This window comes from Arachis hypogaea, chromosome 7 (genome assembly GCF_003086295.3).
Source record: "Arachis hypogaea cultivar Tifrunner chromosome 7, arahy.Tifrunner.gnm2.J5K5, whole genome shotgun sequence".
Classification (NCBI taxonomy): domain Eukaryota; kingdom Viridiplantae; phylum Streptophyta; class Magnoliopsida; order Fabales; family Fabaceae; genus Arachis; species Arachis hypogaea.
The window spans coordinates 76,237,942-76,262,459 of record NC_092042.1 but is presented as its reverse complement, the minus strand read 5'-3'; the positions used below and the strand labels follow the sequence as shown (position 1 = coordinate 76,262,459).

The following is a 24,518-nucleotide window of genomic DNA, read 5'->3' as shown; positions in this document are numbered from 1 at the left end:
TACTTTTATTAATATAATGTTATATAATTAAATACACCTATAAAATAATTTTACACTAATAGTACATCAAAATTAAATTCTACTTATAAATATCAAACTACAATTTGAATATTTGATAGTAAAATTTAGGAAAAATTACCAAAAGTATCCATAAAGTTTACGAACACCGACAAAAGTACCTATAAACTAAAAAAATTAATGCTATACCCATGGAAGATGGATTCCGTACGATAAAAATATCCAAATCCTAATTTTTTTGTTGACTTTTTAATAAAATTCTCCCGTATTCAATTTCAACTCATTTTTCCAACCCTCCATAACTCAACATGCACCTTTGAAATTCTTGCCATAGAATCCGAAACTACTACAACAGACAAGATTGAAATCAATGGTGGTGGTGGTTGTGAAGACCTTGACTGATTTCTTCACACAAAGAAAGACGCATTCTAATTGTCACCGACGACAAATCCACCGTGAAAGCCACTAAATAGATCCTCCTTCACAAATCGAACCCTTTACCTTCTTCACCACCGGCTCCCATGCATCCCAAAATAGAACGATTTTTCGTCTCTCACTCGAAGCACTCCAGAAGCCCACAAAAGTGTTAAACAATTGATATTGAGCAATAACAACATGAGGAGGCATTCTTGCTCTCAAAACGTCAAAGATTACTAATCCTCAATCTTCCTTCTTCAACTTTTTTCACCCTTCCAAGAAGAACACCCATGCCACAAGTCCTTATACGAGCTCCTTCGCCCTAGAACTCTCAACGATGTGCTTAGTCAAGACCATCTCTTCTCTCCCACTTCTCTATTTTGCTCCGCCATCCACCGTAACCGTCTCTCTTCATCCTCTTTTGGGGTCCCCCTGGCACCAGCAAGACCATCATTACCAAAGCCATTGTCAACTCTTTTTTTCCATCACCAATGCATTTATTATTGCGTTGTCTCTTTATTCGCTGTCATCAGCGAAATCAAAGATGTCAAGGACAATATAGACAGGACCAAAAAGCTAAGAGTAGAGAGCAACCAAAGAATCATTCTATTCGTAGATGAGGTTCACATATTCAATAAGTTCTAGCAAATAGTCGGTTGTAAAAGATTGGGATTTTGAAAAAAAGAAGCAGTGATGAAGTGAAAGGTTGAAATTAAAAAGATGGGATAATTTGAAATTTTCTTTAAAAAGTCAAGTAAAAAATTAGGATTTAGATAATTTTTGTCGTACAAAATTCATTTATATATATATAATGTTAATTTCTTTATTTGATGAGTATTTTTGTTAACGTCTTTAAAGTTTATGAGTACAAATAATTGTTTTTTCTAAAATTTAAGAATCTTTTCTATTCTTTTTGTTTAAAAATTTTGTATTTGTAGATATGTTTAAGAATCTTTTCTATTTCTTTTAGTTCTAATATTAAATCTTATTCAATTATTAAAAAAATATTATAAGATTAAACTTCTTAAATATTTCAACAACTTTAACAATAACGGAAAAAAAATCTTTTACTGCATCTAATCTTCTCTTTCTTTGACTTTGATTGTGTTTGAGTCTCAAAAAATAAAAATAAAAAAAATTATTCACAATATTTAAAATAATAAAACTAAAGAGTTTTTGATAATTTTATTATATGAAATTTATTTTTTATGAATATAATTATAATTTTATTTTTCTATAAGTAATTTTATTAAAATTTTTAACATTTATGGATAGAAAAATTTCTTTTTCATATCTATACTTATATAATTTCAAATGGCATTATCGTCATAAAGCAAACCTAATGCTTTCAAATTATAACAGTTACTTATACGCAACTTTTAATTATTAGATTATAACTGTATGTATACTTTTATAAAATATATTTTTATCTAAACGCAAAATGATGGCAGGCATTAGTACAAAATAATGTATGAAGTCAGTAAATTTGATAATTTGTAGTCATTAATTAGTTATTATAGATATTTTTAATGGTGTAAAATTTTATTTAATAATACAAAATTATTTATTATTTTTTATTAATTAAATGTTGATCAAATTTTAATAAAAATATTAATTTTGAGATTTTTTCATAATGTATTTGAAAACACAAATTTTAATTATTTTTATAAATAAAAAATTAAAAAAAATTCTTTTAATTTAATTTTTTTTTTTATCTTTATCTTCATATCTAGTTTCTATTGAATGTTGGCGAATTGTTATGCCCCAGAATCACCATAGTCCTGATCCGAACAGCTCAGACACGTTCCAAATACATTCAGTGACACGCACAAACAGACAACACAATCATACTTAACATTAAAAGTTAAAAACACACCCCCCTCACATAATCATGTACACAATTCTATGCCTTGTGGGTCAATTCTCTCTCAGTAGCAACAACTTACATTCATCATTAATCTTGTGGATGTACACAATTGCAAATTGCTTCAATTTTAGTGGCTCAACAAAACCCCCCTTTTTCTAATTTATTTATGTGATAACTATAATTCGAGGTTTAGCATCATTATACATAATAGGCCTTCAGCTGCATTTATCAGTTACTTATCACCCTCTCAAGTCTCAAGTACAAGATTTGGAGAGAGAAAAAAACCTTCTGGTCTTTCTATTAGAAACGTGGGGGAGTTTTCTTTGTTTTTTTCCAATTTCTGTGGGATAGGAACAAGCATTCACATAGGGCAAGTCTTGAATAGTCAAATTTCACTTCCAATTGTAGTGCTATAAATTAAGGGGTTGGTTTGGTTGCATTTGTTGTTGTCTGGGTTTGGTGTTTGATTTTTGAGGATTATTAATGTCTTTTTCTGCTGCATATCCTGTCTATGAGGTTGCAAAGGATGCAGCTGGAGTCGCAGGTACAAACCTTAATCTTTGTCTTTCTGTTTCTGGGATTTTTAGCATTCTGGGGTTTTTTTGATGAATCAAAAGGAACCAACTTTACAATATGCTAGTAGTAGTGGACTAGTAGATTTTCCTTTACAGTGTTTAGATTCTCTTTTTATTTTATTTTATTTTAGTAATAATCACTATGTTTAATTGTTTATTTTGCAGGGAATATCTTTGCTTTTGGGTTGTTTGTATCTCCCATGTAAGTTTATTTAGAATAATGATTTATCCTCCTAGCTACTAAATGAAGCAAGAATTGATTAAAAGATTCCAAGACATTGATAGTTTATACTTTTTACTTTCTTTATCATTTAGGAACATGCTTAGGAATATTTTTAAGATGCTAAATCATTATTCATAAGAAACTTCTGTTTAGTTATTATATATTCCTTTTGTTTCATTGGTTATTAACTCTTTTTCTGTTTTGGAATTGTAGACCCACATTTAGGAGAATTATCAGAAATGGATCAACTGAAATGTTCTCAGGATTGCCATATATTTACTCTCTCATGAACTGCTTGATCTGCATGTGGTATGGCACGCCTCTGATATCGCCTGATAATTTGTTGGTAACGACGGTTAATTCGATCGGAGCAGTATTTCAGTTTGTGTACATAATTATCTTCCTTGTGTATGCTGAGAAATCAAAAAAGGTTAACTTTCCCACACTATTGGAATCTTGTTCTTGTGATATGGATATGGTTGGTTTCTAACTTAAGCTGTGAAACTTTTAAACTGCAATTTGATAGGTGAGAATGTTTGGACTATTGCTGGCAGTTATCGGCGTTTTTGTGATCATTTTAGTTGGGAGCTTGCAAGTAACTGATAGTCAAACACGCCGAATCCTTGTTGGATTCTTGAGCTGTGCTTCCCTCATTTCAATGTTTGCCTCACCTTTGTTTATAATTGTAAGTTTTTCGTTACATGGATACCCAATTAACATTGATTTGTGCTTTTTGACTTGATGAATTTACTTGAATTATGTATTTATGTTTCCCAGAAATTGGTCATTCAGACAAAGAGTGTCGAATTCATGCCGTTTTATCTCTCGCTCTCCACCTTCCTAATGAGCACCTCCTTTTTGGTTTATGGATTGCTCAATGAGGATCCCTTCATTTATGTAAGGTTCTTCTGAGCACTATTTTACTTTTTCCTATTTATTGTTGTCTACTTGTTTTAATTTGAAATTTTTGTTTTGTTGGTTATCTCTTGATTTGTGCAATTTAACATTTATCTATATGATTACATCTGTGTTTTCCAGGTGCCAAATGGGATAGGAACTGTTCTGGGAATCATACAGTTGGTATTATATTTCTATTTCGAGAGTAAATCTAGAGAAGAATCCAGAGAACCTTTGATAGTGTCGTATGCGTGATTAGTACTTCTGAAAACAAAAGGTATGGGAAAATGCAGATTAGTGCAGAATAAGATATCTGGTTTTTGCAGTTTTGTGGGGTTGATCTGTTAAAATGGCCATGCTAAGCCTAATTGATGCTCAATTTGGAGATAGTTTTCCCGAGTTAATTGCGTTGATTATTGATTATGAACTCATGAAGTGCTTCTGTTCCATATTCCAATCAAGAATTAAGAAAAGTGATCATGCAGCATACTCATTCATGATCTTTTAATTTCATTGCTAAGATTGCCTTTTCTCTATTTAACTAAGAATGCAATTTTATCATGAAATTAGTACATGAAGTTCTGGCATTCAGATGATGATTCTACCTTGATCTCTAAACTATGTTCATAATCCCTGACACATGATTTATCTGATTTCTTGCTTGCTTTTTTATTTCTGATTTGGCAGTGCTATAACGTGTCATTGATTAATCAACCTGAAATATCATTCATCAATGAGAATATGCACTTGGTTTTTTCCCATCTAATTAACAAATGACCCCAAATTAGTCCTTCAAAGACCTTGGGCTTTGTTTGTTTATACAGACACGGAACACTGAGACAGGGACACGGATATGGAGACACAAAATCATATTTGACATATGAGACATGAACTCATTTTTATTTTTCATTATTCTTATCAATTTTTCATAATTTAATTTTTTATTATTATATTTTTCTTCGTAAATTTTTTGTGTAAAAGAAAATGAGAATAAATTAGACTTTCATAATTTGTTCTTTCTTATATATAGTTTATCACCAAATAAAATACAAAAATACTAATTTTTTTGTATTTATATTTTTTGTATCTTGTTATGAGTGTCCTGTCTTATCTTGTTCTAAAAACTAAACATAGCCTTATATATCAATTTGTCTTTTCATAGCACATAACCATTAGGATAATATACAACAAAGGACCAAATAAATGTGTACTTCAAACATTGAAGGACCAAATTGATAACAAAATTTTTTAGAGAACATACTTGATGTGCCATAATAAACTTTATGTGTAGTTCTCGTTATTAACAGCTGCATTTATTTATTTATTTGGTGTAGGAAACAGATTCCAAGGTGCAAAGAATAAACAGTTGCTACATTCCTTTGATTCTGTCAATTTTTTTGATGCAATTACCGTTGCATCCGTGTGAGTGGCCAGAAGTTACTCTAGTGAACCACTTCAAAGTTCAAAGTTCCAAGTTTCTGTATATGTGTGCATTCATTGGTGGAGTTGAACAATGCTTTCAAATTGGAATATTGAAAGGAAAAACATACATAGTGCATTGTTGCTGCAACTTTTCATGGCGTCTAAGCTTTGATCTACTCTTGCAATTAGGTCATTTCCATGTTCATCAGATTTAAGAAACATATATATATATATTGAGAACCATTTTCTTTCTTGTGCACTATAGTCTTGTATGTTACATATTGTATCCATTTGTTTGGCTATGGTCAGAAGGCTGAATAAAGAGCAAGAAGTGATTTTCCTGTACAAGTGCTTAGACTCAGAGATTTAAGAATATCATGTATTCACATTGATTTTCCTGTATAAAAGTTTACATCAATGTTTCTAAAGATTTGAGCTATATTACATTTAGTTAATTATGTGTAATACAATATTATCTCACTTTAGAAAAGCCATTGTAAATAATGTTAATCAATCGTCTTTTTGTATTATCAGTTAGGTGTTCGAGCATTAGTTTAAGGGTTGATTGCGCTTTGCACTATAGAGTTTCAAGTTTAAGCACTTTACAGTTTAATCTCTAAATTAAAAATGTGAAAATTAATTGTGATTTTTTTTAACCTTGATATTCTAACTCCCAGCGGTCTCGCATGCTTCTTCTTTGCGTTTTTTTCTTTTTCTTCGCACTCCTTCTCTATATGTAGTTGCTACGTTTTTTTTTTCTTTTTCTCTTCATCTTCATGGTGATTTTTTGCGGCATTATGTATGTCTTTTTTTTGTGTTTGATTTTTTTTCTCTTTTTTTCTGTTTTTATTTTTGTGAGATAACGAAAAAGAAGAAGAGGAGGATGAAGAGTTTTGAATTATGCAAAATTTATTAGAAAATAACACCGAAACTTTTTAATTTCACCGAAATTTAACTATAAAAATACAGCTTCTTTAATGCTACAATTTTTTATTTTTTATTTTTGCTTCTTGTGATGATGATGATGATGAATTCTTACTTTTTTTAGGAATATTACAATCTTATTTAATTGAATAAATATAAAAAGTAAATTGTATACTAAAAGATCACAAGTTAGTACCAAAATTACTTGAATGAACATGTTTGTACTATATTGCAATCTTATTTAGTTGAATGGATGTAGGTTCACACTAATTAGATTGAATTCTTGCCAAAAACAAAAAAAAAATATGGAAATTTCTTAATTCTAACATTAAAATGTTGCTACAAAAATACAAAAACTTCTTAATTTTGACACCAAAATTTTACTACAAACACAGAAATGTCTTCTTATGCTTCAATAGAGCTTATTTTCTTCTTCTACTTACTAACTAAAGGTAAGAGAAAGAATATTCTAATTTGATTTTCTAATCTTGCTAGGTAATCATGATTATCAAATTAATTAAAATATTTTAATGTATTTTTTATTTAAAATACTTTATAATACAAAATTTTTTTATATTGAAGTTGTACAAAACTACATCTTTATTTGTTATTTTTATTTTTGTATTTGTTTTAATTGACGAACTTAGTCTTCTTATGTGGTATTTATTTTCCTTTTTTTCTTTTCGGTTGTTGTTAGACTTATTTCTTTTTTCATGTGTTTTTGTAAAGATATGTTCTTTCTAAACTGTTAACTTGTAAACATTTTTTATTGTCTTTTTGTTCCATCTTTGTAAACTTATAAACACTTGGATTCATTTACTTTTTTTTTCTTAATCTCTTGATTGTTATGTCATCTAAATCTTAGTAGTGTTGGTGAAGTTGATTCCTATAATAAATGAAGAATATAAATGAGTAATATAAATGATGTTTTGAATAAATAGATTTTTTTTATAGTATTATCTATTAGATTTGTTGTAACAAAGGTCAAATTTCAATATTTTTTATTAGAACAAATATCTTGGTAACAGTTGAGAGCCAATTTTAAAATTAAAATCATTTACTTTGATTTTTAATATAAGTGTGAGATTGTATAAATTCTTCAATTAAGATAGTGCTTTAGTGTTATTGGTGACTTGGAGTATAATTAGATTTAAGATAGTTGTGTCCAATAATTTTTTTTTTATCAAATAGCACAAACATTATTGTAACACTTTGATTTGTAACCTTTAATTTAATTTGAATATGTAATAATTATTGAGTTAGAAATTTATAATTTGATGAAAATTTTTATGATAGGTATAATTTGATAGATTTTTTTATAATTTGAATATGTAATAATTTTCTATGATGTAGCACAAAAACTTTATTTTTTATAGATTTTTTTATATCTATTTATTTTTCTTCTCCTAGTGCCTATAAATTTTCAATGACATCTATAATAGTAAGAACAAAATTTTTTAGAATATTTATTATCTTGTGTATATATATTGAATAAGTTATTTTTAATAAAAATAATTTAAATAGCAAAAAGTAAAAATACCTATTAATATTTTTTTAACCCACTCTTTTAGATAATGTCTCGAGTGATTCAAACTCAAAACAGTATTGAAAAATAATCAAAATTGATTCTTTAATTTAAATAACATATTGAAATAAGTATAATTATAAGGATGTTAAAATATAATTATATGTAAAGTATTACAAAAACTTAAAAAATTTATAAATAATAAAAGTAATAAGAGTATTTTTTCATAAATTTGTTTAAAAATACAATAAATATTTTTATTTTGTACCTAATCATCTAATAAAATCATTTTTAAGAAGATAAGCTCCTCTTCATTTGTTGGTATAAATATTTTTCATAGGTAAATCACGAATTGTGAAATGAAATAATAATAGTAAAAGTCTCATGTATGATATATAAGTAGGTCAAATAGGATAGAATTTGAATATTTTGTAACTTAAAATTTATTATGATAATGTTATTATTATGATACTTTTAATGTAGATGTTTATTATTTTTAATTAATATTTTATATTTTTATTGAATAATAATACGTAGTAAATTAATTAATTATGGATGGGAGTTATGGTTTAATTTTTTTAATATTTTACTAAAAGTTGGCTGATTAATTTTTAAGGTTTTGTCAAGTAATCAAAATTGATGACTTCGTATCATTAGGAAAAAAAATATAACTCAGATTCAATGTACAAAGAGTTGGTATCAATTTTTATATAATAAAAATATATTGAATGAATGTAAAAAATAAATTACATACTAATAAAAGATTATAAAATAATACTAAAATTATTTGAATGAACATGTTTGTATATGTACTATATTAGAATCTTATTTAGTTGAATAAATGTAGTTTAATCTCTTTTTTAATGCTACATTTTTTGTTTCTTATTCTTCTTTCTTTTTTTTTTCTATTGTTCTTACTTCTTTTAAGAGCATTGCTTTTCAATTAGATTTAAATGCACATTTATTGAATTAAAATTTTACATGTGTAAAAAATTTGAAAATAATGAAAAAAAAGAAACACTGTAATTTACATATAAAAAGAAAATGACAATGATGATGGTAGTGGAGGAGGAGGAGGAGGAGGAGGAGGAGGAGGAGGAGGAGGAGGAGGAGGAGGAGGAGGAATAAATTCAAATGAAAAAGGAAAGAGGAGGAAGTAATAGTGGTGATAATAAAAGGAGGAAAATAAGAAGAGGTAGTTGCAGCAGCGATGATGATAATGATAATGATGATGGAGAAGGAAGAGGAAAAAGAAGGAGAAGAATAAATTCAAATGAGAAAGAAAGGAGGAGGTGGTAGTGATGGTGACAACGACAATAATAAAAGAGAAAATGAGAAAAAATGAGGAGAATAAGAAGAGAAAGTAGTAGTAGTGATGTACGAGAAGAAAAAAAAATACGTGAATGAAAAATATATTATAATAACTTGGTTGAATTTGGTTACGTAAATAATTTTGATGTAAAACCTTTCTGTAAATGTAATATATTATTCTATAAGTTTGAATTATGTATTAGTGCTAATTACTTATAGATTTTTTATATAAATATTTTTATTTATTTATCAATATATGTAATTTATATATTTAAATATTCAATCACATTTCAAGATACTTTACGTGCGTTTAAAATGTTCATCTGGTTAATTTTAAGCATTAGTCCTGTAACTTATAAAAAAGATATACATTTGCAGAAAAATTTTGTTCTAATCTCATGTGCAAATGTTTAATGACAAGTAAATGCAATATTAGTAAAATTAGATAATTAATAAAATCGATAAAATTTGTTACAATTTGAATGATATCAATTTAATTTTTATTTAATCTCACTTTATTTGATATTAGAAAAAAATTTAATTTTGATGTACTGTTAATTTAGAGAAGTTCTATAGTGTTAAAAGTTAATTTTTTCAGTATGTAAAGAACTTATGTGGTAAAATCATAATGATTACAAGTATACATCTAAGTTTAAGAAGTTATAGGTGACTCGACAGTTTCATCATAAATTAGAGCGTGACAGTTTTAGAGTCAAATAATTTATGTTGTAATTACAATATTTAGCATGTTTTGAAATAAATTTTTTATTCTAAAAAAATTAGTTTTTTTTTATGGTTCACGGGTTGAAGAGATTGACCTGCGAAATCCCAAACCAGGAAGAACATAACTCTTGTCCTAGTTCTTACCCACTATCTACTAGAACTCCTTCCTAATTAGTAATTACTACTCATATTTCACCCCTTTTTACCCATACAAAATGACCTCAGAAAAAAAAAAGAAATGATTAACAAGAAGAACGAAGGTCCTGACGTGAACGATGTTTATGCGGGAAATCATGGACAAACTACTACAACGACTTAATCCTGGACAAGTGAACAAAAACCTGTTATAAAGGAGCTTCCCACTAATTAAAAGAAAGTTATAAAGACTAGGAACACCTGCTAAGGGTTGACGGATTCACTTTTGCCGAGATATCATTGCATGTAACAATTCGCATAAGATTAAGATACTATTGCTGATCCCGCTTCATCTTCCATTCCTTTTCTACTTATGAGGTATGTCCATCCTCTCTTTTTTGAGAATTTCTACAATTTGGTTGGGCGAAGAGATAGACCATTAATGTTGGAGTTGTTTTTTCATTTTTAGGCCTGCTAGAGTGTGAGCCAGCCAATTTTCATTTATTGGAATCCAAGCAAATCCAAAATTTGGGAGTCTATTCTGGATAAATTTTATGTCTTGAATTATTGGGTTTATTTTCTATAAGGTAACTCTTGTTTTGAGAGCTTAAATCAATTATAGATTATATGATTTAATTGTTGCTTTTTCAATTCTAAGATTTTTTGCTAAAATGATAGCCTCCCTAATTGCAAGTGCTTCTGCTGATAGGTTGAAACTTGTTTGTATTTCTACTGCAGTCCCTCCCCTGAAGTTTTCATTGCTGTCTCTGATTGCTACTGCTATGGCTCCGAAATTGGTTTCATTGGAAAAGGCAGAATCTGTGTTTAACTTGAGCCAATTTGGTGGTGGAGGTCTCCAAAAAATAAGTGTTGAATTTCTCTTACTTTTTTTCTTGTATGTGATTTTTTCCTTCTCTGTTGCATTTAGATAATCCAATTCCAATAGTCTTGCATGCTTGATTGTTGTCTATGGATTGGGATCTATAGTTTGATAGACTTTCTTGTTTCTTGCTTTTCAAATTGCCTACATTGTGATGTCAATCCTACTCCATGTCTAAATTGTTTCTGGTTTGCTTCCTTGGTTGCACTTCCTTAACATGTCTTGTAACCATGTTCCTGCCGATTTAACACTTCTCTTTGTTGGAATGCATTGAGTTCGTGAGCCAAGCCAAACTGCTCTGGTCTACTCGCAGAATAACAGAGCATGTTTTGTTGTCTCTTCCTCTTGCATACAAATAGGACATAGATTACAGTTGGTTATCTTTTTTGGATCAAATTAGCTTTTACTGGTAAAATATTGTGAGCCATCCTCCATAAGAATATTTTAATCTTTTGTGATGTTCTCAAATTCCAGATTCCTAGCCAAAGATCATCCATAAGAGCGCTTGTTGAAGGGATGTTTTTTTATGTTACTTTCTCTTATTTTTTTGCTATGTGGTACCTTATTTTTATTGTGTAGTTTCCATCTTGTTGTAAGGCCAAATTAGGTTGTCCGTTCTACTATTCTGCAAATTGGGGTTTGGATTATTTTGTTTGCAATGATTAGGAAAAAGAGATTCTGAATCTTAGATTGGTCCTACTCCCTGGATATAGAGATTAATGCCTTCACTCTTAGATTTTCATTGTTGTTCTTGTCTAGTGGTTGCTCCACGCCATGGATCCAGTTATCCTTCCACACTTTTACATTCCTCCCTTAGCCTATGTTTCACATCGCTTTGTTTCTCAAAAGATCTCTTCCTTGCAGAATGCTGTTCCAAATCCAAGAACCTCTCCAGCATTTTACGGCCTCCCAAAATTTGCAATTTGAAAAATATAGAGCTTTCAGAATTCTGACCCAAATGGCATTTGGGTTTTTGGTGATCCTCCATGCTTGCTTGGCTAGTTGGGCTGTGTTTTGGTAATGGAACTCCTTGAATCTGAGGCCTCTTTCTTTTTTGATCGTGCAAAGCTTTGACCACGCTTTCCAGCGTACTCCTCTTTCCTTTCCTTGCCTTCTCCACCAAAATTTAGCAACCTTTGTGCTTAGATTGTTGCAAAAGGATTTTGGAAATTTTAAGAAACTCATGGAATAGGTTGGTATTGCTTGGATGACTGCTTTTATGAGCACTTTCTTGCCAGCCTAATTCAACAGGCTCTCTTTCCACCCTTCTATTTTACGATCCACCTTTTCTATAATCTAATCCAAAGACTTGCTCTTTGATCTCCCTCATTGCGCCGATAACCCTAAGTATTTTTCTAGATTGTCCCACGTCAGGATGTTGAGGATATCTTCTATGTAAACTCTTGTTTGAAGAGAAACTTGGCTTCCAAAGATTATCTCTGACTTTTTTAAATTGATGACTTGGCCTGATGCTGAGGTATATTCATTAAGAACTTGAAGAAGTTGCTATATTTTCTTTTCTTTTGCACCTAAAAAGGTAATACAGTCATTTGCAAATAATAAATGAGAGATAACTGGTGTTGTTGGGGCTAATTTGACTCCCAAAATCAGGTTTTTATTAAGAGCTCTATCCATAAGTATGGTAAAAACTTCCGAAACAATGATAAAAAGGTATGGTGAAAGGGGTTTCCCTGTCTTAATCCTCTCTGGAAAATAATTTTTCTAGCGAGAGTTCCATTGATTTTGAACTTGTATGTCACACTTCTGATGCATTCCATGGTTAGCTTAATCCACTTCTGGTGAAAACCAAAAGCCTTGAGAACTTTTTCAATGAAATTCCATTCTATCCTATCATACACTTTATTCATATCCAGTTTAATGGCTAAGTCTAGTGAGGCTTCTCTTCCTTTGTTGGGGATCCTATGAAAAGCTTCTTGAATAATGACTATGTTGTCATGGATCACTCTTCCGCTTACAAAAGCACTTTAAGTAGGCGAAACTATTTTCTCCATAATAGCTCACAACCTGGCCACCATCACTTTTGCTATTATCTTGTATACATAATTACAGCAACTTATGGTCTTTTAGGAATAAGCACCACTTGTGTCTCATTAATTTCTTTGGTGATGTAGCCTTAGTCAAAGAAACTTTTAACCACCGCACATTTGTTTTTTGGATGGTGTTCCAATGTCTCTGATAAAATTGTCCACTAAAACCATTGGATCTTGGGGCTCTTGATCCATCCATGCCAAAAATAAACTCCTTTATTTCTTTCTCTGTAACTTCTTTTAGAAGGTCATTGTTCATGTCTGATGATGTTCTAACAGGAACATAGTTTATATATTCGGGTATGTTGTTACTCCCTCTAGCAGATGTGAACAGTTGCGAATAATATTTCTCAACTAGTCTCAAACTATCTTTCTGATTACGAATTCAGTTACCTTGATTGTTCCTCAATCTGTCTACTCGGTTCCTATCCCTCCTATAAATAGTTGAAGCATGAAAGAAGGTTGTGTTGCAATCTCCCCCACTTAAGCCATTTAATTCCCGACCTTTGCATCCAAAACTTCTCTTCTTGTCTCCATAGCTCTTTAATTTTTTCCTTATCCTTTTTAAGAGAGGATTTTGTGACTGATCGACCATAGAAACGAACTCTACCATGTCTCTCCTTTCCGAAAACTGTTTGAACTGCTTCATCATCATTGTATCCTGATTGTTTCAAATTTTGAAGATGATCCTATTACACACAAATAGGATCAAAATAAGTGCATGCACCCAAATGCTTCAGAATAAAAAAAATAGCTAACACATTTCTTGTTTGGTGTACTTTTCTAAGAAACTAGACAACTTACAATTGTTTCTTGTGTTCTCAAATCAGTCTCTCTATTTTTGTTCGTACGAGTTACAATAAACATCTCAGATTGTGATAGATCTTCATTGTCCTCCTTCTTTGCATGCTACAAAGAAACCACCAACATGTGACTAAGTAAACACATATAACATGAAAGATGCAAAAATACTTAAATAAAAAGCACAAAAAAATACCAATTCAGCGCGTACTAATTCAAAACTAACTGGACCCATTCGATGATTCCATTTTTGCTTGGATCTGTTTTCACGATTTTTGTCAGAAATAACCTACATTTTTTTGCAACATAGAGTTATTTAAATACACGATACCATCACTAAAGCCAAGAGAGTTGTGAAAATAACTTACTTTGATGATATCGAGCCTTCAAAATTAAACTAATTTTCGAAAATGCAGTTCAAGTACAGTCATAATCAGTCTTAAAATGAGACATAATCAAGCATGTTCTGAAAAATATATGCAATTTAACAATTGAAGATTTTACATATCAATAATTAGAAAATATCTTAGGAAACACATACCTATTTGAAAAATCAAAGAAAATAGATACAAAAATCCTTAAATAATATGAAATTATTATGTTAACAAAATCGAAGTATATAAATAATCTTACTATAATAATTGATAGCTAATATGTTGAGATATCCTTACTCCTTAGCTTATATATGAGCAGGATAAAAAAAGGTCTATACCCTAAACACTATATATGAATATATTTCTTCTTTGAACAAATTATTTAGATCATCATTATAGAATAAACCATATAATTGATTTTCATGACTAGGAAAAGTTTTCTCAATGTTAGTTCTGCAGTTTATATATTCTTACTTATGATGGAAGGTAACAATAATGCATGAAAAGTAAAATGAAAGAAGCTATCTGTTTTAAAACATATTTATATATGAAAAGACAATTTTATTAGAGTATTTAAGATCCTATAATAAGGGATATAGTTAGTTCTTTTAATCCCCATTTTTTCATTCTCAAAAGTTAAATTTAAGACTATTGATTAAAGAAAATGAGTATCTGATGAATACTAGTTAATTAAGATACTAGATCTCTTCTCTCTGCAGCTCTATCTTCGGATGAACACAGCATAGGGCTTAGCTTTATTAAGCTTATAAAGCTTGTTAGAAGTTGTTAATTAGAAATGTAACAAAGCTATCGATATATAAGATTTTGGTCATGCATAATCATCAATAATATTATTATGATAAATCATGTACTAATTATCAGCTTAATAAGACTATATATATAACAATAAGCACATACAAACCAAATATAAATAGATATATATAAGGTTATTAATTAAGATGAAAATGAATTAGATGAAGTATGGTTGAAAGTTGAAACCTTGTGTTTGCATATTCATAAAGTTTTGCAGTGCTGGAGAATATAACAAGACCAACTTCTGCATCGCAGAAGATAGCAAGCTCCTTAGTTTTATTCTATTTTATAACTCAAAACATTCAAATAGATACTTACTATAGATGATAAAAATACATGATCCACAAACTGATGCAAATTATTTAACTCTCACAATGTCCAAATTCCCTCAGATTAACCAGTAACTTTTTCAATCACTCCCACCCAAAGCATCCTAAACTAGAAGACATGCCCTGATTGTAAAGGAAATTAAACTTTTTTCATATTTCTCAAAAGCTTTTTCACCAAACATCTGCAGCATAGCATTCATTTGAAGCAGTAAGAATAGGGTAGCATAGCATTCATTTGAAGCACTAAGAATAAAGTAGATAATACTAAAACACACATTTCACATGGAAAACATTAAACAATTACATGATCCTAAATAGAATGAAGTACTAAATTAGCAAATTAGAAAACTTATATACTAAATATATAAAAATCAGCCGCATTTAAAAGGAGAATGTAATGAGAGACAAGCATGAATGCATCATACATAATATTATTCCTCTAAAATAACTAGACATATTAATAGAAGCAGCAGCAGTAGTGCTACAATAGATTACAAGAATATGCCCCTAGCTAATAAATGAACAAATTACAAGTCTTAAAAGTTGAAAGTTAAAAGTCAAACTTGAATTCCATTTATTATGCTTCGGTTACAGGGTATCCCTATATGTATTAGTACACTTTCAATTAGAATCATAGGATATGATATATAGCTAAAGAGCAACCTTAAAGGGACTTTCCGAATGCAGATCAATGCTCATTAGAATTGAAATTATGAGATCAAATTGAAAAAAATTATCTAATTGTAAAAACTGAACTAATTAAATTCTTGTGGTTTCTTTGCAGGGATAAAAAGCCTATCAGACAAGTCTCTTATAAGTATTTATTCATATAATAATGAAAAATATATAAAAATGCATAGCATGATTAAAAAATGTGTTGGAAAATCATTCAAGAGTCTAACAAAAATTGTGGTCAACAAACAAGACTATGGAACGTCGAAGAAGTCTGCAATATATTCCAACATGAAAGAATAAGAAAATCATGCTTTAATGGTTTTGTCTTCAAGATAAGTGTATGTATGTATGAATGTATCAAAATATTGCTTTATGTATCAAAATATTGCTTACAGAGTACTAATGTTGTATTGTAATGCTGATTAATTTTGCAGGATAAAATTCATGGAGTTGAAAGCATGATTGTAGATATGATTCAAATTACAATAGATTCACGTATAATTATTATTGCATTAAGAAAGATGCCAAAGTTAAGGTTGCATGCTTTAAGAGAAAATATCAACACGGATCTTGAACGCAACAGAGTGTTTGTAGAAAATAAAAGAAAGAAACTTACTTGGAATACTCAATGGAGTGAGTGAGTGCTGACACAAAGAGCTTTGAGGGCTTTGTACACCAGGCCCGTGAAGCTGGCGATTCGCAAATTTGGGGAGAGCTTTGAGGCTTCCACAACGATGACATGAACGGCGACGGGTTTGAGGCTTTGAGACAAGCTCCAGGATGACCCAACGGACACCAATGACGGACGGTGGGCAAAGCGGAGCTGATGCCCAGCTTCACGGGTTGGAGCAAGACGGCAACGGACAGTGGGCTTCGAAGCTGGTGACTGGCAACTGGGTTTTGCATGATGAAAGATGGGAGGAGGGTGCGTGGCTGGGCAGGAAAGAAGGCTTGGCCAGTTCTCTTATTTTTTTAACCCTAACTTAGGAACTTACGAGCTGAAGGATTGGGGAAATTTGGGGGGAACATACGAGGGAATGGGAAAAGTTGGGGGGATGAGGGATTTTGGTTGGGGGGAGGGTGTTTGCACGACGTCGTCTGGGTAAAAAAATGTGGATTTTTAAAAGGAAGAGAAACGACGCCGTTTTGGACAAGGTACTCTATGGTCACCCTTTTTTAAAAAACCGTGACCATAGAATCTTTTTGGTCACCGTAAAAAACTGTGACCATAGACTTCTTTAGGTCACCCCCCAAACTGTGACCATAGACCCTTTTATGCCACTCCCAAAACCGTGACCATAAACCACTTTAGGCCACCTCCCAAAACAGTGACCATGGACCCTTTTAGGTCACTCTTTTTTGAAAAACCGTGACCATAGATCCATTTTGGTCACTTAAAAAACCGTTACTATAGACCCCTTTAGGTCATCCTCAAAACCGTGACTATAGACCCTTTTAGGCCACCCCCCAAAACTGTGACCATAGATCACTTTAGGCCACCCCCAAAACCGTGACCATAGACCCTTTTAGGTCACCCTTTTTTGAAAAATCATGACTATAGACCCTTTTTGGTCACTGTAAAAAACAATGACCATAGACCCCTTTTCGGCCACCCTTTTTTAAAAAATTGTGACAAAAAAAACCGTGGTCATAGACCTAAAATGTTGTAGTGTATTCTGGGTTCTGCTGGTCCTTGAGAATGTGATTAAGCCTTTTTGGATCTTTGTTCCCTTGTGGGGTTTGTAAAAGGTTATGGGACCTAAAATGTTAGCTGCTTATTTGTGGTCTTCTTGAGAAATATTTAGGAGAGTCCATCTTGTTAATCTTCTGTGATTTGATAAGTTTTAGTTGGGCTTGTACTTCCATATCACTAACTTCTTTAATGTTTTTGAAATTAGGCCCATCCCAATTGGATGGCCCAGCAAAGAATTCAATCCCTTTTTACTTGTTTCTTACATTGTCTCTCCCTATCTTTTCTTGTGGGGTTTCATTAGTCATTTCTACACCCTTCTCTTTTAAATATTTTAGGCTTTGCAGTGTCGCGCCGGGGAGATTGAGGAAGCACACTTCTTGATTTTTCGAGTCTCTTCCTTGTTGCAGTGGGTTAGCCTCTGGGACATCATGTATCTTTTTGCTACCAAACCTCTCTATTTCTTGTATTCTCACCTTTCTGGATGTTAACTTTATCTCCCAAATTTCTAATACCAGCTGGTCTTTTGTCTTGTTTTATGAGCCATTACTATCCCCACTTTCATTTTCTCTCATGTGGTGCTCACGCGCCCTTTCTTGCTTGTTGAGATTTTGCTCCCACCTTTCTTCTTCCTCTTCTGCGTTCAGTGGCCTGATCCTTCCAGTCGCTATTTCTTTGGTGTATTTGGGTTTAGTGGGGTCCCAGCATACCATGGCCATTGGTTTACTGTAAGTTTTCTTCTCATGTCCGATAACCCCACAATTGAGACAAAAATAGTCTTGAAGTCTCTCATACTTGAAACTAATCCAGGTTTTGAAATTATTGCCCCTGTTGAGTCAAAATCCCGTCTAGAGAGACTGAGTTATGTTAATGGTTGCCCTAAATTATAGGAAATTTCTCTTCAGGGTTCCGTTCTTCATGGGGTCCTCCACTTCACCCACTATTCCTATTAGGTCTCTGATTGTATTCACTGTTTCTTTGCTTAAGTGCTCGATCGAAAGTCCATGAATCTGAATCCTAAACTCTATAAAATCGTGCCTCACTTCTAAGATGGATTCTCCATGTAATCATCTTTGAAGATTTAACAAATTTCCTCTAATGTTCCAAGGATCGTTGTTAAGAAACCTCATCCCCATTCTACTATCCTTGAAATTTATGAGCACTTTGTTTCTTTTCATTTCTGAGATTGACATATCTTTGGGGTTACCCCATATACCTAGCATTGTATTTTCGATTGCTCTAAACTTGATTTCTTTTTCTGTTATGACTCTACCGATGATGAGCGGATATTTTATACGCTTTTTGACATCACTTTCATATAGTTTTTGGTAGTTTTATTTAGTTTTTATTAATTTTTTATAGGTTTTAGTGTTAAAATTATATTTTTGGATTCCGCTATGAGTTTTGTATTTTTGGGCAATTTCAAGTATTTTCTGGCTAAAATTGAGGAGCTGAAGCAGAAGTCTGATTCAAAGACAGAGAAAGCACTGCAGATGCTATCCATATCTGACCTGCCTAAATTCGTAAGAGCTTTTCTGGAGCTACATAAGTCTAAATTCAGCGCTCTTAATGGCTATAGAAAGCTGACTTCCAGAGCTTTCCAGCAATATATAATATTCCATACTTTGCTTCGGATTAGAAGACCCGAAACTGGCGTCCAACGCCATCTTCTTGCACCCATCCAAGCATCCAGTGCCCAAAGAGCAGAGCCCAGCGTCCGAAGGCCCAGAGAGGACCCCCTAGCTGGCATTCCATGCCCAAGGAGTCTCATAGTATGTGGATCTCATCAAAGCTCAGCTCAAACACTCACCAAGTGGACCCCAAAAGTGGATTTTAATGCTATATAAATTGTTTTACCCTTACTAGTCATTTGTTTAGTTTTTAAGGGTTTATGTTCATGTAATTCACAACTTTTGAATCATCTTCAACCTTTTAGACCTCCCACTGACTGGCCATTATTTTCATTTTCCATTGTTTTATTTCAGTATGAGTTTCTAAACCTCCTAGGGTGAGGGGAGGAGCCCTGCTGAGTACTATGAATTAATAAAAGTACTATTTCTTTTTCTTCGATTCGTGTTTGATCTATCTCTAAGATGTATATCCCGATCTTCATCGTGATGAACAGGACGATCTGAAAAATTGGCTATGTTCATCACATTAAGACGAACATGCCTGACAAACATCCACGTCTACTTGGGTTCGTGTGAGTACCTGGAAGAAAAGCACGAGCCAATAGCTATGGATTTACATCTCCCAGACAGTTAATCCACGATTTCATTGGGGACTTCTCGAGAAATCAGTTCAGCCGATCTTCGGGGAGATTAAGGTCTCTGTGGTATAGGCTAGAATCTAAAGAAGCAACATTCTCTAATCCGGAAGATTCGACCTTGTCTATGGCGTTTTGAGTAGGATCGCCAAGAGAATGGACTGTTATGCGCTTCACCCTTCGTCAGATTGAATATCATGACCATTGGCCATGGCCGTGTTCAATCTGTAACAGAGGAGATCAAGGACCATTGGAGTGGCTTTGATCACTTACAGCCTGACATATAAGAAGATCATTCACAAGAAAAGAAGACAATAGTACCAGAGTTACTTCAGAAAGACAAAGCAACTCCAACTCTCAACTCTATTTCTATCCCTGAAAACACTTGTTTTATAGATACAAATTATGAATAGTTTTCTCTAATCCAAAAACCTTTTGATTTTGCCTGACTAAGACCTGCAAGACAACCATAGCTTGCTTCAAGCCACAATCCTCGTGGGATCAACCCTAACTCACTCAGGTATTACTTGGACGACTCAGTGCACTTGCTGGTACTACTGCTGTTGTACGAAATAGTGTGAGTTTTGTGTACACGCACACCAACCGATCAGATTGAAACAATTTGCCTTGAAGTTGGGGCTGGATTTTGGATTGAGGGTGATGGTGGTGCCTTCAATGGGGTCTGTGCCCATGTTAGGTCTAGCCATGGTAGTTGTAACAGTCCAGACCACCCGCTAGCACAATATTATCCGCTTTGGCACACAAGGCCTCACGGTTTTACCTTTGACAATAGGGATGCTAGCCGAAACCCCCACACTCACTTGTCAAAATGCGTCATGCTAGGGAGAGGTATCCACACCCTTATAAGGCATGCTTCGTTCCCCTCCCCAATCGATGTGGGACCTTACAATATACCCCCCTAAGAGAGCCCAGCGCCCTAGTTGGCACATCGATTCGGGTTCTGGCTCTGATACCATCTGTAATAGTCCAGACCACCCGCTAGCACGATATTGTCTGCTTTGGCACACAATGTCTCACGGTTTTACCTTTGACGATAGGGATGCTAGCTGAAACCCCCCACACTCACTCGTCAAAATGCGTCATGCTAGGGAGAGGTATCCACACCCTTATAAGGCATGATTCGTTCCCCTCTCCAACCGATGTGGGACCTTACAATCATCTGTAACAGCCCAGACCACTCGCTAGCACGATATTGTCCGCTTTGGCACACAAGGCCTCACGGTTTTGCCTTTGACGATAGGGATGCTAGGAAAGCCCCCACACTCACTCGTCAAAACGCGTCATGCTAGGGAGAGGTATCCACACCCTTATAAGGCATACTTCGTTCCCCTTCCCAACCGATGTGGGACCTTACAATCCACCCCCTAAGGGAGCCCAGCGCCCTCGCTGGCACATCGATCCGGGTTCCGGCTCTGATACTATTTGTAACAATCCAGACTACCCGCTAGCGCAATATTGTCCGCTTTGGCACACAAGGCCTCACGATTTTTTCTTTGACGATAGGGATGCTATTCGAAGCCCCCACACTCACTCGTCAAAACGCATCATGCTAGGGAGAGATATCCACACCCTTATAAGGCATGCTTCGTTCCCCTCCCCAACCGATGTGCGACCTTACAGTAGTTGTGGTGATATGGTAATATAAGAGAGGGGGTATGGTGGTAGAACGACAGCTAATATATGTATGTTGAAGCAGGAGGCAGTGGAGAACTATTGTTTGAGGCTAGAAGGCCTGTACTAGTCTTAAGGATGGTTGTGGGGTGTGGATAAAGGTATAAGTAGCAAATAGATGTAGGGTGAAGTTGGGGTGAAAATAAGGGAGAGAGTAAGAAGAGCTATTATGTGTAGGATGTATGTGAAGAAATTTGCTGGAATGAACAGGGATGAGAAAAAAAATTAGGTGTTGCGATGTGTAGTTAGGATATAGTTTGTTCTGAAGGTTTAGTAAATGAGGAAAGGCTTGTATTGACAAGATTAAAAGGAGACTAATAGAATAGGACATAGTGTTGTGACATTTGATGAATGTGGTATTGTAGAGGAGAAGAAGAAAATGGTGAGGTTGAGTGTATGGATAGGGTAAAGTTGAAAGGTTACTAGAAGTAGAGCATGAAAGATTCAACAAAAATAAGGTACCCAGAAATAAAACGCAGCGTCCTAAAGAGCTCTGCTAGCGAAAGAGAATTCCCTCCATCATGAGAGAAATATTAAAATGCTTTAATTGTTCATAGTTGGGATAAAAAAAAATTCAACATGTAAGAATTAAATCTAACATTAATCTTAAAGCAAAGCCCAACTAAATTTCATTTTCGGTGGTCAGGCATTTAGGTTTTTGGATAATTTCTAACAAAAACAAAAATACTTTAGTACAAGTGCCTAATTGAGATCAATGAAAAATGAACTCTTATGGTATTAATTTTAAATGTTGAAATATATATGAAACTTTTTGAGGATCAGACCCAGTAAAAAAAATAATAATAAAATTGTAAAATAAACCTTTGCTAAGTAATTATTATTAGAAAAGAAAATAAAGTTTGAATACTAAACTCTTCTTAATCATTTCTATAGATTATTATGGGTCCAAGCCTCCCAAATTTCATACGTAAATAGAGATCTTTTGAACCTTCTTGCAAATTAGGTGAATAATTTTTTTAAAATATTTTTTTATCAAATCAATACACTAAGCAATTTGTATGCAATAAAATATTTGAATAATTAATTTAGATAATTACTTAAAAACTCCTGAATTTGGTGTGAATTTCGTCATTTTACTAAACGATTAACATAATTATAATTAAATTGACGGTTTAGCATTTACTAAAAGTCTAAAACCATTTATAATTAGGTTATTAAATACAACGTTTCGAATTTCTTTACAGCACTAACCTATTTAAGACCACGTATACTATTATATTACTTATAATAATATTTTTAACTTTACAATAATTTAAGACCCACTGCCATTACACCACCTTTTTTTAACTAAAATTTAAAAAATTTAGTCTTTAAAATTTTTTTAGATAATTTAATTACAAAAAAAATTATTGAAAAAATAAGAGATTTTGAAATAAAATATAAAATAATTTCATAAAATTTTTAAATCAATTCAAATTTGTTTAAATTTCAAATAAAATAATTAATTTACAAATCAAATTAATTTTCATTCTAAGAAGAAGTCCAAATACACTCTTACAGGTAAATTCTTTTTTTTATATGTAAACATTTAGCATTTCTTAACTGATCTGATTGGATAGGGTGCAAGTAGGATTTACTTGCGGACAGAATTGAGTACGGGTTTAGGGTATATCTTACTCTACCTTATCATACTCGCATCTTTAATATATTATATAATATATATTTAAAAATTATATGTATAGTGAAAGGAGGGATTATTAAATTCACAACTTCCTTTTTGTAAGGACTCAAAATAACCACTAAGCTAATCATTTAATTACTAATTTAGTATGTTTGTTATTTAAAGAGTAATGTTATAAGAACTTAGAGTTAAAAGAAGAGTGACAAGATGTTTATTTTTATTTGTGTTATTTTAATTTTTATTAAAAACTTGATGATCATACTATTTGTAATTTTATTTTGAATTTTTTAAAGATTTTATTGTTTTTAATTTTAATTTGAACTTAATTTTTTATTTTTTATTTTATTAATTTGTATGAAAGATAGAATGATTGAATTTTATATTTGTTTGAAAAATTTTGATTTTTCTGTAGATAGAGTCGGATAAGATAAAGTTAAAAGTTTTAGTGTACGAATAAGGTTAGGGTAGAGTCTAAACTCTATCCTATCCTACTTATTGCTAACCCTAAACCAAACTAGCCCTAAAATTTTTTTATTTTTTTGTTAGAACGCTACCTAAAACCTATATGCTTAACCCAAAAAAAATGGCATTTGATTGGGTTTTGATTCAAGATTCAATATTGGATTCAATTCCAATATTAAATAGTAAATTTTCAAAATAAAAAATTTATTTTAAAATATGTTGATTACCAATGTAAATTATCTGACCTTAAAACTGTCATGTTGACAATTCTGATAACTCAGATATTCATTTGTAATCACTATAATTTTATCGGTCATGCTACACATTCATGTAATTTTTTATTTAAGTTTATCCAAACTAGTCCAACACTAAAAAAATCCAATCCCATTAAATGAGCGTGTATTTAGGCGCCCAAACCTCCAAAACGTTTAATATTCATTCGCGCCTTCATTATGAAACAGCGTTCCTTCTTCAACCTAGAAACCGTCACTGGAGAAGTTCATATCCCTCTCAAAATCTCTCAAACCTCCATCGTGTTTTCTGCAAAAACTGCTCCTACTCCAGAATCACGTCAAGCTTTCAAAAGGAAGAAGAAAAAACAAACAAAAATAAGAATAGAGACTCTGCAAGGTATGAGAAAAACTGTCGTTATTATGTTCATTTAATTTCTCTCAAAGCTCGCGTTTCTCCTAGTTTGATTTAAGGTTTAGTGGATTGAGTTGCTTCGTTTAGTAGATCGGCTTATTCTGAATCCATTTTTATTGCGTAACTAGGGCATACGAATAGAAAATGTGTTGTTATTTTTTTCT

At 32.3% G+C, this 24,518-nt stretch overlaps 2 protein-coding genes and 1 long non-coding RNA gene across 7 annotated transcripts; 2 read left to right on the top strand and 1 right to left on the bottom strand.

The window, feature by feature from the left end:
* The first annotated feature begins 498 nt into the window (after positions 1-498).
* LOC112703520 (bidirectional sugar transporter SWEET2) lies at positions 499-5,847 on the top strand. Of its 2 annotated transcripts, none has more exons than XM_025754996.3 (7): positions 499-2,846; positions 3,043-3,079; positions 3,314-3,530; positions 3,627-3,785; positions 3,878-3,997; positions 4,139-4,274; positions 5,339-5,847. In XM_025754996.3, the coding sequence occupies exons 1-6, from the start codon at positions 2,786-2,788 to the stop codon at positions 4,250-4,252; spliced, it is 708 nt and encodes a 235-aa protein (XP_025610781.1). In that variant the 5' UTR covers positions 499-2,785; the 3' UTR covers positions 4,253-4,274; positions 5,339-5,847. The 2 variants fall into 2 exon arrangements, with proteins under 2 accessions (XP_025610781.1, XP_025610780.1); XM_025754995.3 differs by having other exon boundaries at positions 5,332-5,847.
* Positions 5,848-9,971: 4,124 nt separating this feature from the next.
* On the top strand, positions 9,972-10,906 carry LOC140174518 (uncharacterized). The gene is made up of 3 exons (XR_011864162.1): positions 9,972-10,415; positions 10,507-10,624; positions 10,776-10,906. It is a non-coding gene; the product is annotated as an uncharacterized lncRNA (long non-coding RNA).
* A 1,589-nt stretch (positions 10,907-12,495) lies between these two features.
* LOC112703522 (uncharacterized) lies at positions 12,496-17,050 on the bottom strand. Of its 4 annotated transcripts, XR_011864161.1 has the most exons (5): positions 16,574-17,047; positions 15,140-15,197; positions 13,963-14,055; positions 13,770-13,874; positions 12,496-13,654 (listed from the first exon to the last, which is right to left on the bottom strand). XR_011864161.1 is itself a non-coding variant. In XM_072199658.1 (4 exons), exons 1-4 carry the CDS (start codon positions 16,861-16,863, stop codon positions 13,400-13,402), a joined length of 714 nt encoding a protein of 237 aa, XP_072055759.1. In that variant the 5' UTR covers positions 16,864-17,050; the 3' UTR covers positions 12,496-13,399. The 4 variants fall into 4 exon arrangements, 2 of the variants coding, with proteins under 2 accessions (XP_072055759.1, XP_072055760.1); XR_011864160.1 differs by lacking the exon at positions 15,140-15,197 and having other exon boundaries at positions 16,574-17,050; XM_072199658.1 differs by lacking the exon at positions 15,140-15,197 and having other exon boundaries at positions 13,963-14,026; positions 16,574-17,050.
* Positions 17,051-24,518: the final 7,468 nt, after the last annotated feature.